This window comes from Alligator mississippiensis, chromosome 10, assembly GCF_030867095.1.
Source record: "Alligator mississippiensis isolate rAllMis1 chromosome 10, rAllMis1, whole genome shotgun sequence".
NCBI classification, from domain to species: domain Eukaryota; kingdom Metazoa; phylum Chordata; order Crocodylia; family Alligatoridae; genus Alligator; species Alligator mississippiensis.
Window position 1 is genome coordinate 8,110,236 of NC_081833.1, and position 12,821 is coordinate 8,123,056.

Consider the following 12,821-nt stretch of genomic DNA (forward strand, 5'->3'; position numbering starts at 1 on the left):
CTGGAGTTGGAAGGAGTTACAGAGGGGTCTGATCATGACATTAGTACTGCACTGCTGACCCTACACTTGTGAAAACATTATTGTCTGAAACACTGTGAGAGTTAAAAAAAATAATATATTAAGCTTGGGATCTTTATACGGGAAACACTTGGGTCCATGCTTTCATTTTTTCCTCTGTAACCCAGGGGGATAGAAACTTTTGGGGTTTTTTAGGATCAATCCTGAGATTCTCAGGTATTCGCATGGTTCTGGAAGCAGGGCTTTTGGCAAAATACAAGTTACCCTAAGACTTGTGATAAAATGGTAAGACCTGGCAAAAAAAAAAAAATCTCGGTTTTGTAGGACAGGGGTTAGGGAGTCAGAAGCGAGTAGAGGTTATGTGAAGCTGAGAATATTTGGTGCCTGCGTAGAGAACTGAGCCAGGTCTCTTTTGCTTCTTTCCAACTTGGCATTGCTCTGATCATTTGAGCCAAACACCATCCGGTTGTTCTTAGCTTGACCCAAACGACCTCATCAATCCAGTCATCACGGGCAGGGGTCAAGTAGGGCTTTTGCAGCAGGAACTACTTTGCTTTTTGAGAGTTGCTGTGAACTCTCCTAGTATGAAATGGCCTTGTCCTTTCTGGGAGGCAGGGTCAGATCTGAGCCAGACCGACTCAGCACCTCTCAACGGCACTCGTGCCACACTGCTGTTGTTTCTCCTCGGATCCCGACTGCCGGGCTGATCCAAGTTAAACGCAGAAGCAGGCCTGCGACCGCTTCTGGAGGCTGCACTGTTTATCTTTGCTAGAGGCAGAGTGTTAATGGGTTGTAAATTCAGATTTAGTTTCCTCTCAAGCCAGAAAGACAACCCAAGAGTCTCAACATAGTGTAGATCACTCCTGCATATATAGGGTCTCCCCCCCCCTCCCCCCGCCCCTCTTTCTTATAATCCTTTAAATAATACCAGGGAAAAGGTATTAACTTTCAATGCTGTGGAAAGCAGTTTTCCTCTGAGATATTTTAGAAGCTTATGCACCAGCTCCGTGACTCAAATATCAGTAGCCAAGTTGAACTGAAATCGTCTTTTTCTTTCATTTAAAACAAATCAGTGGTTGACTCAGAGTTTGTGGGGATAGTGAGCGCTAACCTAGAGTTAGGTGGGCAAGCTTATTTGGGGAGATGTGATATCTTTTATTAGACCAACTGAGTACTTAGGAAAACAGTTCTTTGCAAGCTTTCGGGCACAAGCACCCTTGTTCAGGCATAAGGAGCCTCTGCTCCAAGGAGATCTCATAACGGCAGACTCCCTACGCCTGCAGAAGGATGCTTGCACCCGAAAGCTTGCAAAGAACTTTTTTCCAACTCCTCAGTTGGTCTAGTAAAAGGTATCGCGTCTACCCAAAGAAGCTTGCCTGCTTATGTCCTTAGACTAACACAACTCCAACCAAAAACCCGGCAACCAAGAGTTAATCATTTAAAGGGCCTAAACCAGAATCAGATTGGTTTCTTTACTTAAAACAATAAACAGTCAGAAGAGACGGCTAGCAGACCTTGTTCCTTGCCTTGCAGCAGATGTTTTAAGGGAAATGAAGCACCGATTCCCACTGGAGTGAAAAAGAACTGGGTTTCCGGATCTCTTGGGCTTCTTTACAAGTCTCATAAAACAATACAGAAGGATGCCCTATGAACATAGTGACTGTACAGGTTTCCCTTACTTTATGCTGTACATGCGTTCCTGGAAAACAGCACGTAACTCGAATTTGCATAAAGGCAACACACATTACAATGTAAAAATAGGGATATGTTCCAAGACCTCGACTCTACTGACCCCCAGACCCATTTCTGCCACTTTTACAAGACAATTTTGGTACCCGCCAGCAGCAGAGAGGGGTAGGGGATAAGCTAGCAGGATGCTTAGAAGCCATAATGGGGATGGTAACTACAGAAACACGTGTCGCAGACAACGAGCGAGAAGCACAGATCCACACCGGAGACTATATTTGGGTGCACGTCACTCCCACAATGCAGCGCACAAAGCAGCTCACTGCGGGCTGCCACCGTACCGATTGCATAAGAGTGAATTTAGCTCGCATACAATGAATTTTTGGTATAAAAAGGGTCATTGCATAACAGCGAATTCGCACATACAGAACCCGCATAAAGCGAGGGAAACCTGTATACTACATTCTTCTCAATAGCTTGGATAAGGGGAGGGTAGAGGGTCTTGCAGCATGCCCTAAGTCAGTGGTCCTCAACCTTTTTTGCCTCAAGGGCCCCATTAGAAAATGCCAATTCTTAGTGTGCACTCCTTTTTTTGGCTACAGAAAAATAGTGGAGTAATTTTTCTGTTACAGACAGCTCCGGCCACAATAGGTCTGAAAGTTTTTGACATCATAAATTTCCATTTGAAAGCTCTGCGTTTGTCATGTGAATTATGCATAGGTGTTTGCACACCTAGCAGTGCTAATGTTGCCTGGCACCTTCAAAAGGATCTCCTGGTAGCTCAGGTTGCTGCAGCACCCTGGTTGGGAATCACTGCTCCAGCGCTGGCCGGCGACGCAGGGTGAGCTGGGAGAAGTGAGTTCCCAGGCTTAGCACTTTTCCCTAGATCTGGACAAACATTTTTCAAGAGTTAATAGTTTTGAAAAAACAATGCAGTTGCAGAGGGATTGAGTGGTAGGTGTAATGTAGTGAATACGTTCAGCTGGGAAATATGGGAGAATATATAAAAACAAATGTTGCAACATTATTCAAACAGCATATTTTTATTTAAAAATGTTTTGCTTGGGAAACGCCAAGCATTTTGTTTTGACATTCTCTACATGAAATGTTTTGACTTTTCTGTATAAAATGACTTGGTTGTTGTTGTTGTTTCAAGATTGACCGACAAATTTAAAAAAAAAAAAGAATTTTTTTTTTTCAAAGACTTTATCTGCAGTGAAATGTTTAAGTTGTTTCAGTTTGCTTGTGTCAAAAGCGTTCCAGTACAAATCCAGCTCCTGCAGTAGATCACACGGAGGGAAGGAATTTAGCATGAACTGCCGTCACGCTGACCGGGATCGGCTCGTGATTTCCTTGTTCCTCTCCTTGTTGTCTTGTGTTTTCCGCTTGGATAGCAAGCTCTTTGGGGCAAATGAATGTGCTTTGCCCTCTGTATTTGTACAGCACCTAGCACAAGGACATCCTAGGCACCTTTGCAAAACTGCTGATGCTATTACTGCTAGAACTACTACTGAACTTGAACCAAATATTTTGACATGCCAAAATGAAGCATTTGATACCTGTCATTTTTCACATTTGCTGTGTTCTGTCCTTGCCGAGTACCCAGAATTAGGGAGTTTATAGAGAAAGCCATCATAACACGGCCTGAGGACCATTTCCCCAGGACCATACCTGACAACCCCATGCAAAAAACTCACTTTGAGGACAGAGCAGGAGAGGTGGAGGGCAAGAGCCACCCTTTATAAGAATTACTAGCTTAACAGTTGCTCCCATTCTAGAAATCATCCCAAAACACATCTGGGGGTAATGCTTCCTATTTACCATAGTAACAGATGCCCAACCTGAAATAGCAGGAAAGTCACATCTAGAATATGGCCTGGTAAAGTTCAAGAGAGCTCCTGCCCCTAAGAATTTGCAGTTTAAAAAGACAAGATAAGCAAAGGCATCATTATGCCCATTTATTCCGGTGGAACGAAAGCAAGGAGTAGCTGGAAGACAAACCTGCAATTATGCAAGGAGTCAGAGGCTACAGTAAGAATTTAGCTCAGATCTCCTGTGTCCACACAATGATTCTTGCTCTTTCCAGGTACTGCTCATACTAAACAGGCATGTTAGAGAGCATAAGATACCTACTAGGTCATGCTCCGTGTCCCTCTTCGCCTTTGGACCCTCCGCTGACACTAGAATTGACGCTTGTAATGGTTATGGTTCTGCAAAATGGACGTCTGCCCTCCCCGTTCGGGGCCGTCATGAGGCCCGCGGACTCGTTTCGTCGAGGAAGGTGAAAGGAAAAGACTGACTTCATAAAACAAATCTTATTAATTACTGCAGTTCGTCTCCTGCCTCGGGTTTACGGGTTCCTCCAGCTGGCTTTAATCTCCTGATTTACTATGGGAACAAAGAAGAGAAGTGGAGCACGTAAATCACGGCAGAGAGAGAGGTGGAAATCCTTCTGGCAGAACTTGAGAAGGTTCGAGACTCGCCGTCAAGCCACAGCTAGCAGCAGAGGTTGTGTGGGTATGGGGGGGACAGGAAAAAAGACCGTGAGACGATAAAAACATTTTCTTACAATGCGACCTTTGGAAATCGGTATGGTCAGGTGCTCTTTGAAAGTCAGGGGAGATTAGTGGAGCTTTACTGAATATGAAGCTCGGGGAGGGTGAGCAAGCATTACAGGCAAGAAAGCTTTGAGGCACTGAAGAAAAGCGACCAAAAGGGGTCAGTGTTTGTTAAGTTGAGGCATCAGATTTAAAGCATACATATATTTAAGCGTGTGCATGTGTAAGCTTCCTCCTGAGCCGTGCAGCAAGTTTAAGAATAGACCTGAGTAGGAGACCTGGGTTGTTCTGCATGAAACAGTGGTTGCTAATCTAGGAATGGGCGACGTACAGATCGAAGAATAGCAAGCAGGGGAAAGGATGGCACTTTATCTGGCATGCTAACGATGAAGTAAGTATACCCTTCTGCAAAGAAAATACACTGACAGGGAACGGAGGGCTGGAAAAAGGCCTCGGTGGCTGCACACCTTTCGTGAGACTTCGTATAACCTGCGGGGGAGGATGCATTTACTTGTCTCAAGCTGACTTTTGAGTCTCTGGTGGTTGTCTCGTATGCGTGCAGACCCGAAACCTTAAGATGCGTCTACCTTACAATCATTGCTGTGACTGCGGCTTTTGCCTAAATAGCTCAGGGATGGCTAATGGTGTAGTCATGGCAGCAAAACTCACAGGGGCAAATGGGTAAATGCTCAACCCATACTGAGCTCTGCGTTACACCAGTTGCACTGCTGGAAGTCCCTGAGCTAGCACTTTTAAGTCTGGGACAGACATTGCATAAACCGGTTTGACCCAAATCTGTTAAGGCTGATACTACATTCAACCAGGTTTATCTCAAACCGGTTTCAGCCATTTTTAAACTGGTTTATGTGCACTGGCCATCTCTTCTGTTACAGGTTGAAACCAGTTTCTGATCACTTAAACTGGTTTATGTGTAATGTCTGTGCCTAGCCTTAAAGACAGCTGTGGGACAGGTGCCACACTGCAGTATAGACATGCCCTGAGTTGCTAAGTCTCTTGTTGGTACTTCAAAAATGCTAGACAACACAGGACCAGTGGCAGCATTTGCTGCAAAGATTACTTGAGCTTGGCGAAACTGTAGCGTGTGAAGAAATCTGTGATGAACTCAACGCTTGCCCTCTGTACATCTTAGTCTGGCAGGTGGTATTAGCCTTTCCTGACCATAAAAACTTACCCAAGATTTTAATTTAAATGGAAAAATTGTAATGGGAGCAAGCATCAAAGACTCCGGGAATTATTAATCACATCATCAGCTGTGGCTGTTGCTGGTTTAATTGCCTTTCATCTGTAAAAAGAATCAGAACTCATGGTAGAGGTGATATCTTTTATTAGACCAACTAGATTATTGCAACCAAAAAAAATGTCTTTAAGTTATCTTAAAAAGTTTTTTGCAAGCTTTCAGGCACAAGGACCCTTCTTGAAGCATAGAGGAAAAGATAGTTTTGCCTCTAGACCAATACAGCTACAACCTGGATGCCATTCATCTGTAATGCATTTATCAGGTGGTCACTACATATAGTCACTGATGAACAATGCAGTTTCTTGTACTGTGACAGCAGAAGGGACAAGGATGTGCAATGGCAATGACCGGATTTCTGTCCAGGGTTAGGCTGAAAACATTAAATAAGTTATTTCTCTCTAAATCCTACACTTTAGGATATCGAGAGGCTGAGGACCTAGATGAAAATTGACGGTGAAATTAAGAACTACAATTTGCAAGTAGAATATTGATTGGAAATTGTGATTTTTTTTACAAAAGTGATTCATTATTGTGGGATTTTTCTAAATAATGATAAATCTTCTTTAGCCTGTCTTGGCAAGAATTTCATCAGCAAGTCCAAAGTGAGCAGTCAGGGCCTTTCGTCGGTAAAATGAAGATGATTTTTCTTTCCTTCGTGCCAACAAAATGTTTTAATTCTCTGTTGTAGAAAGAGGGACAAGTCGCCCAATTACTGAGAGACAAAACTGCGATAGAAGTTTTTTTGTGCTAGGAATTAATAACCATAGTGGTTCAGGCAAGACAGTCAAGCTTCTCTCACTCATCATCCTGTCTGCCACATGCTGAAAAGACTTCAAAGCATCACCCTTATAGGATCCTGGATTCAGTGTGAAGCTGAAGCTGACCTCACCGCTATTCTGTTCAGCTTTAAAACGAAGGCGACTTTCATCTCTCTGCTATATGGTTTATTTCTGCCAGAGGATCAAAAATGATGGCCCTGATCCAGGAAACCATATGCTTTCAACATATGCACAGCTCTGCAAATCCTTGGGTCTATTCAGGAAGTTAAACTTGTGTTTTGATGTGGTTTCCTCTACTAGGGTTTATATTCAGGTTCAGAGTTAAAGGGCAGGGCTGAGAACCAGGCTTGAGATTCTGGATTTGAATGGATGTGAGCATGGCTTTGATACTTACTGCCAGGTTATTGCATTGGCTATTGCTACCATGAAGAGCAGGTAGCCAAAATGACTGGGGAAGCATGGAAGCATTCATACATCGTGGCTAGGACAAGGTAAGTGAGGAGGATGTCTGGTCCTCTTTGGAGAAAAGTCCAAACAAACACAATGAAGCTATGTTAATTGATATCTTAGAAATGCTTTAATTTTTTATAGCTAGATACAAGATTTGGGGGGTGAGGACAACAAAAGACCTAAACGTAACTACTTCTGATGCTTCAGACAATAGCCGTGTTGATCGATGCAAAAGGGATTACTCACTGAGGTGGTGGACGGCAAATACGGGACTTGGTTTGGTCCGTTCAGGTTTAACCCCGAGGTTCAAGTAACTCGAGAGGTGCCGCTACTGATTCACATCCCCTTCAGCTGTTAGAGAAACATGTGAAATGCATGTTGTGATATAACGGGTCAAACTTTTCCGCCTGGACAAGTGACAAGTCTGTGAGTTGGCATGCTGTCTTTTAGAGAAGGGCGCTGGGCATTTAAAAATAAAAATGTGGCCAGCCAAGTGATTCTGTGTGATTAAACAGGTAGAGCAGAGAGGAGAATTGTTCAATTGGAGTGGGAAACTATGCTCTGAGGAAGCCTGGAGTATGCCAGCTGCTTGTCATCTCCATTTACTGTCACCGCACCCGCCTGTGTTGAGAAAAATAGTATATGTATATATACTGCATAGGTCAGGTAGGTAAATATAGGACACCATCAAGCAATTTGGCCTTTGGGTCTTTGATCTAAAAAGTTTATTGAGGAGCTATAATTTACAATTTTTTTTTATATACCAAGCTAGTACTATTGATTTTTTTTAAATGAATATTTAATTACAGTCATGCAGCAAGGTCAACCAATCTTTGGAAACGAAATAAATAGACTTTACTTTGCTAGCACTCTAACATTGTAAGTAAATTAACATTTAAGTGAGAACAGTTGTAGCATGTGCATAGAGACGTATGTTAAAAATGCACGGGACTTGGTATAATCTGACCTAATTCTGATTCATCCATTGACTTTGTTATATAAAATTCAGTGCCCTTTTTAGAGGGAGCTGCAGATTACACTTCTGCATATTTATTTAGGAGCTCAGTCTCCTGGATATCCATACTCTAATTCCAGTGCTAAGTACCATGACAACATTGATTTCCCTTACTAAACCTAACCTACTTTTATCCCTGAATGGGCTTATGTAATAGTATATGTGAAAACCACTCAATTTAATGCCCGATATTGTAGTTAATTAGCAAAGTGGCATTGTAACCACAGTCCTTTGTTCTCTAGTAGTGGATTGTTCTACTAACCTTGGCCAGATAAAGCATCTGCCCTAATAAACAAGAGCCCAGCTATTCAGTATTATGAGCTACGTGGCATCAAGACTAATTTGCAGCTCCTGAGGACAGTGTAATCCTGAACAAAATCTAGATTTGTGATTCCTACTGACGTCGTGCCATTTCAAAACCATTTTCAAGCAACAGACACAGAAAATAGGTTGAAAAGCTTTTCCCTTCCTCTTTTCGGTAAGATTATGGTATGTGAGCAATGACTGTTCTTCAGATTTGGTTTTCTAAAAGCATTATCAAATGCCCATGCTAGGCTAGCGGTTTTATTAATGATTAATTTTAGGAGGGAGGGGAGGTGGGTGAAGGCGTTGTAGATATGCCCAGTAGAGTCTGAGTATATTTCTTGAAATGTTAGCAGTCAGCTGGTAGCTTTCTGCTAATTCTGAGATATGCAGTAGAGTTTTTGTGCTAATGGAAATGTATTTACACTGTACATTAATTCAAACTATGTGCAGTTGGGAAGAACTAACGGGCTTTGCACACCTTAATGGACCCTCTAGTGGATCACAGTCTCTCTTTAAGAGCTTTAGTGCTGTCTTCAAGTAACATAGTTGAAGGCAGTGGAATTAGACGAGATCCAAACTCTGACCCACTGAGTTCTTGGAGAGGACAATTTGGCTCTATGCTTTCATAATGAGGGAAGGGGTTGGTTTCGTATTTGTTACCTTAAACTGCATATATTTTGCTTGAAATCATGGTGTAAAGATGTCTCTGGGGAAGAGAAAAAGCCCTCTTAAACTCAGGATCAGATTATTAAAGCTACTAGAGACACAGACTGGCACCAAGTAGGGTTTTCAGAAGAGCCTAAAGGCCTATTCCCCACCGTGAAATCTGTGAGGCACTCAGGTAGCTTTAGACATCCTGTTAGGCTTCTCTCTGCATCTTTAGATTCCAAAATATTTTTTTAAATCTGGCATTTAGAGACTAATTTTCTGACATCCCCTAGGCCCTACTCTGTACTCTAGCTAGGCCAATCCTCCACTAGGGTAGTTGGCTTAGGAACCATACACCCGTGTCATGAATTACAGCATTGATTAAAATTAAAAATTAAAGAATTTTTTTTGCAAAAATCATGTTGGTCTAATAAAAGATATCATCTCTGCTACAAGTCCTGATGAATTACAGCAGCACTTCGGCTACTTTAACTGATGGTGGGAGTCGTAATTGGATCCTTGTTCCCACACACATGTGGGATCTCACAGGCCTGGAAGAATCTGTCCCTAGAGGTGTTTTGGGACCTTGTAGATGCACTGGAGATGGGAATGGTTTGCATGCCTACAAAGATGGACAAGTCACACCATTCTCCATGGTCTGTGAAAACTGATGTAGAGCTGAACATCATGGAAATCACAGTTACATGTTTTTTGCACTTAACTAGTATCTTTGTTGGAGGATTTGTTTATAAACAGTGTTAATGAAAGCTAGCAGCCACCAATGCTGATGTAATTAGAGGCATAGGGTGACATTAACTTGCCCGTGGTCGCACAACAGATTCATAGCAGAAACGCAAATGACCCCGTAGGAACATCAACTGACTTACAGCCCTCTGCTCTAATCAATAGACTGAAGAATGTCCTTGGTAATACGTTATGGAGAGAGTGAAAGGTAGAAAGAGAGCAAGAAAACCAACCAGGATTAGTACACCAGGGTTACAAGAATGTCCTAGAGAAGGGAGTGGGTTATTTGAAGAGTTACTCCTGAAATTCAGTTCGGTGGAGTGAGCCCACACTAGGCTCCGATGGGGGGATTAATGCGTGTTCTTCACCGGAGCAAATTTCCCCCAAAGAGTCGAACTCTCTGCCACGTGCAATCTGCATCCTAGCTGCCCTGTCCCTAACTCTTCCCCTCCCGAGAGCACCTCCCAATGCAGAAACGCGCATAGTTCATTTCTCCGACGCGAAAAGTTGCCGCAGTTAGACAAAGCTCCGATTTTCACTGAAAAGAATGTTCCCGCTCTCTTTACTGCCTTCAGATGGCAGCCACATAAAATAACCTTGATGCTTTGCTTAATGCTGATATATTGAATTTATAGTGCCTCAGCTACCTTGGCCTCTCCTAAATATTTTACAATCACTGCTTCCAACAGGGCTAAGGTGAAGAAGGGAGTAAATATTCTCAGCGCAAAGACAAGTGATCCACGGCAATGGGATGTGAAGCAGGAGGTGGGGAATGGCGGAAAACATTCGACCACGACAGTTATTTGTCAGAAGATAGCACCAAGTTCAAGGAACAGGTAAGCGAGCTCATATCCGCAGCACATTAAATTCATTTATATCCATGATACCATTCACTGCTTGACAGACTTAGGACTCATATTAACCACTACTTAGTAGAGCTATTAAATCTGCAGCCTGAAAATCTGGAGATACTTACGTTAACTATCGTACCATCTGCTGATCTACAATTGGGCATCTCACTTTTCAGATAATAAAACTCGTCAGTGTAAGCTTCAAAATGAATAGACTAGACCTAAGGGAGGCCCCCTCCCCTTTTTACCATGAATATGAATGTCTTACTCTTTAAAGGTTTTTACTGCGCAGAGATTTGTCTGGCTTGATAGCTCCGACCTTGTTTCTCAGAAGCTGTCTCATTATCCATGGTCAGTCTCTCAAGTCACCAATCAACTCTTCTGTGATGAGCTTCACTAACTCTTCAGCATTAGTTCAGGGTCATCATGCAAAGTGTTTGTTATTTACGGTATTCGGCATAAATGAGAAAAGTCCCCTTTTTTTTTTGTGAGTGAAGAATTATTTTCTCCCAAAATTTCCCCCCGTGTCCTTTGCAGTTGTCTGGGTCACCTTGGAAAGCACCTCAAGGAGGTATCTGCCTACCTTTTCCCCTTCATACTTGGAGGCAAGGCAACTTAGGCTGGGAATGAGGACATCCACTTACATTGGAGTGGATAACGGTCTACGAATAACTACTTTCGGAGCCTAGAAAGGAATTTCTCTTGCGAGCGTCACTGCTGTTGTTAGGATTTGTTCAGGAAGTTGGTTTGCTTGGGTTTACTGTTCAGTATTAGCTCAATTCGTAGCGAGGCCTGTTGAAGGAGGTCATAATATCTTCAGCCAGCACTGGGTTGGTTTGTGGTTGGCCAGCGGCCTTCAGACTTGAGCACTAGTTCTCCAAGCACAGGAGAGTCAGAGCAAGTGGTAGCAACCCGTCCCTTCAGTACCTGGACAATGAGGATGCCTCATAAATGTTCAACTTCCATAAAGTGCAGAAACATCTGTTGCCACGAGTGGTTTACTAACTCAATCCAACTACGTTTGATATCATTGCTGTTAGTGGGTTTTGCAAGGGAGAGTTTATGCCGACGGGAAGAAGGGAAAAGAAATAAATCATATAAGCCTGCCAAAAATGGTATTAAAAATGTTTGAAAGGGAAACCAGGGTTTTAGAATCAGCATGCAATGCTAAATGTATTTGCAGCTGTGGAAATATAATAGTCAGGTTATCAAAACTCAAATTAAATCTTCTTAATCCAATTTGCATAAAGTCTAATTAACCTATAAAAATATTTTTAGCACCGATTATGCAAATAAAAGTAGATGTGTTAATTAACGCCTCTTTCATTTCCGTATGTAAATAGTCCCTTTCTTTCAAAAGCAGGAGGGCTGAATTTGAATGAAATGTTAATGTGTTAGGAAGGATTGAGTAGACAGAAACCTTGACGCCTTTAGCTCTCCAACCGCCACGGAAATGTATATCATCTAATGCACTGAAATAGAGCCTTACGCTATGAATTTGTATTAATCAGATTTCCTCCCCGAACACAGTAATGAGTGCCAGTTAGGTGTCTCCGCATTGATTTACCTGGGGAGAGGCATCCTGAGTGGTGGACGCTACAGTTGTTATTGAGTGTCATTTGGAGCCCTCTCTGTGCAGAGCACAAATATTCTATTAAGCTAATTTAATTTGGCTAAGGATTGCAGGCCCCTAATGGGATGTTTCTCCGCTGCCACCAGCTTTTTCAAAGTAGTTTAGTAACATCGTTTGTCTGGGCAAAGTGCGCTGTTTTCTGTTATGAGATCAGATTGGAACATGTGCGGTTCTGCTTTGGAGCTCCGGCCACAGGAGGGTTGAAGTTTCTCCTGCCACAAACCCAGTGAACTTATAAATTCATTGATTCATTTAGGCAGAGAAAGATGCTCTCAACTGTCTCTGCAAAAGGAAACAACAGTTTTTTTTCTCCTCTGATGCTTTGCGAAAATGGGATTCATTCACACGATCTGTCAGGGGGATTGTAAAATCGTAGAGAAGTCGGGCTGGAAGGGACCTCCAGAGGTCATCTAGTCCAGCCCCCTGTCTAGCGCAGGATCATCCCTATCCAAACCATCCTATACAAATCCAGACTCTAAACTCCCTGTAATAATGCCATCAACCCTGACACAACACAAGACATAATACCCTAACCTGCCACAGGTAAAGCAAGGGAGCCACGGCAGTGGATGGTAAGAGCTGGATGCACAGAGGATTGTTTTTCTTCTTTGCTTGACCAGCCACTTCCAGGGAAGCTCAGAGAATAAGTCATCAGGGAGAGAAAGTGCTATGCACGCTTTGTCTTTAATGCAGCCTGCAGAAGGAGTAGATTAGTTCCCACTTGGGGTATTACATTGTCTCTCAGTAGGTGTGTCTACAAGGGATGCTTTACTGTGCAGTAGACTAATCTACTGTGCAGTAAAGCATCACCATCTACACATGCAGGACAGCTCCCGGCCAGCCCTGGGCTGCTTGAGGAAATCTCTGCCCAGCCC

The 12,821-nt window shown here is 42.9% G+C and overlaps 1 protein-coding gene across 2 annotated transcripts in view; it reads left to right on the forward strand.

Annotated features, from left to right (window-relative positions):
* TMEM132C (transmembrane protein 132C) overlaps positions 1-12,821 on the forward strand; it is a 293,597-nt gene that overhangs the window by 151,507 nt on the left and 129,269 nt on the right. The window contains exons 1-2 of one of the 2 annotated variants that reach the window (XM_019486684.2): positions 4,629-4,653; positions 10,152-10,298. In XM_019486684.2, coding sequence (XP_019342229.1) covers positions 4,640-4,653; positions 10,152-10,298 — 161 coding nt within the window. In that variant the 5' untranslated portion in view covers positions 4,629-4,639. Of the gene's footprint in view, positions 1-4,628; positions 4,654-10,151; positions 10,299-12,821 lie in introns of those variants that run through there. The other variant, XM_059713429.1, reaches the window with a different exon arrangement.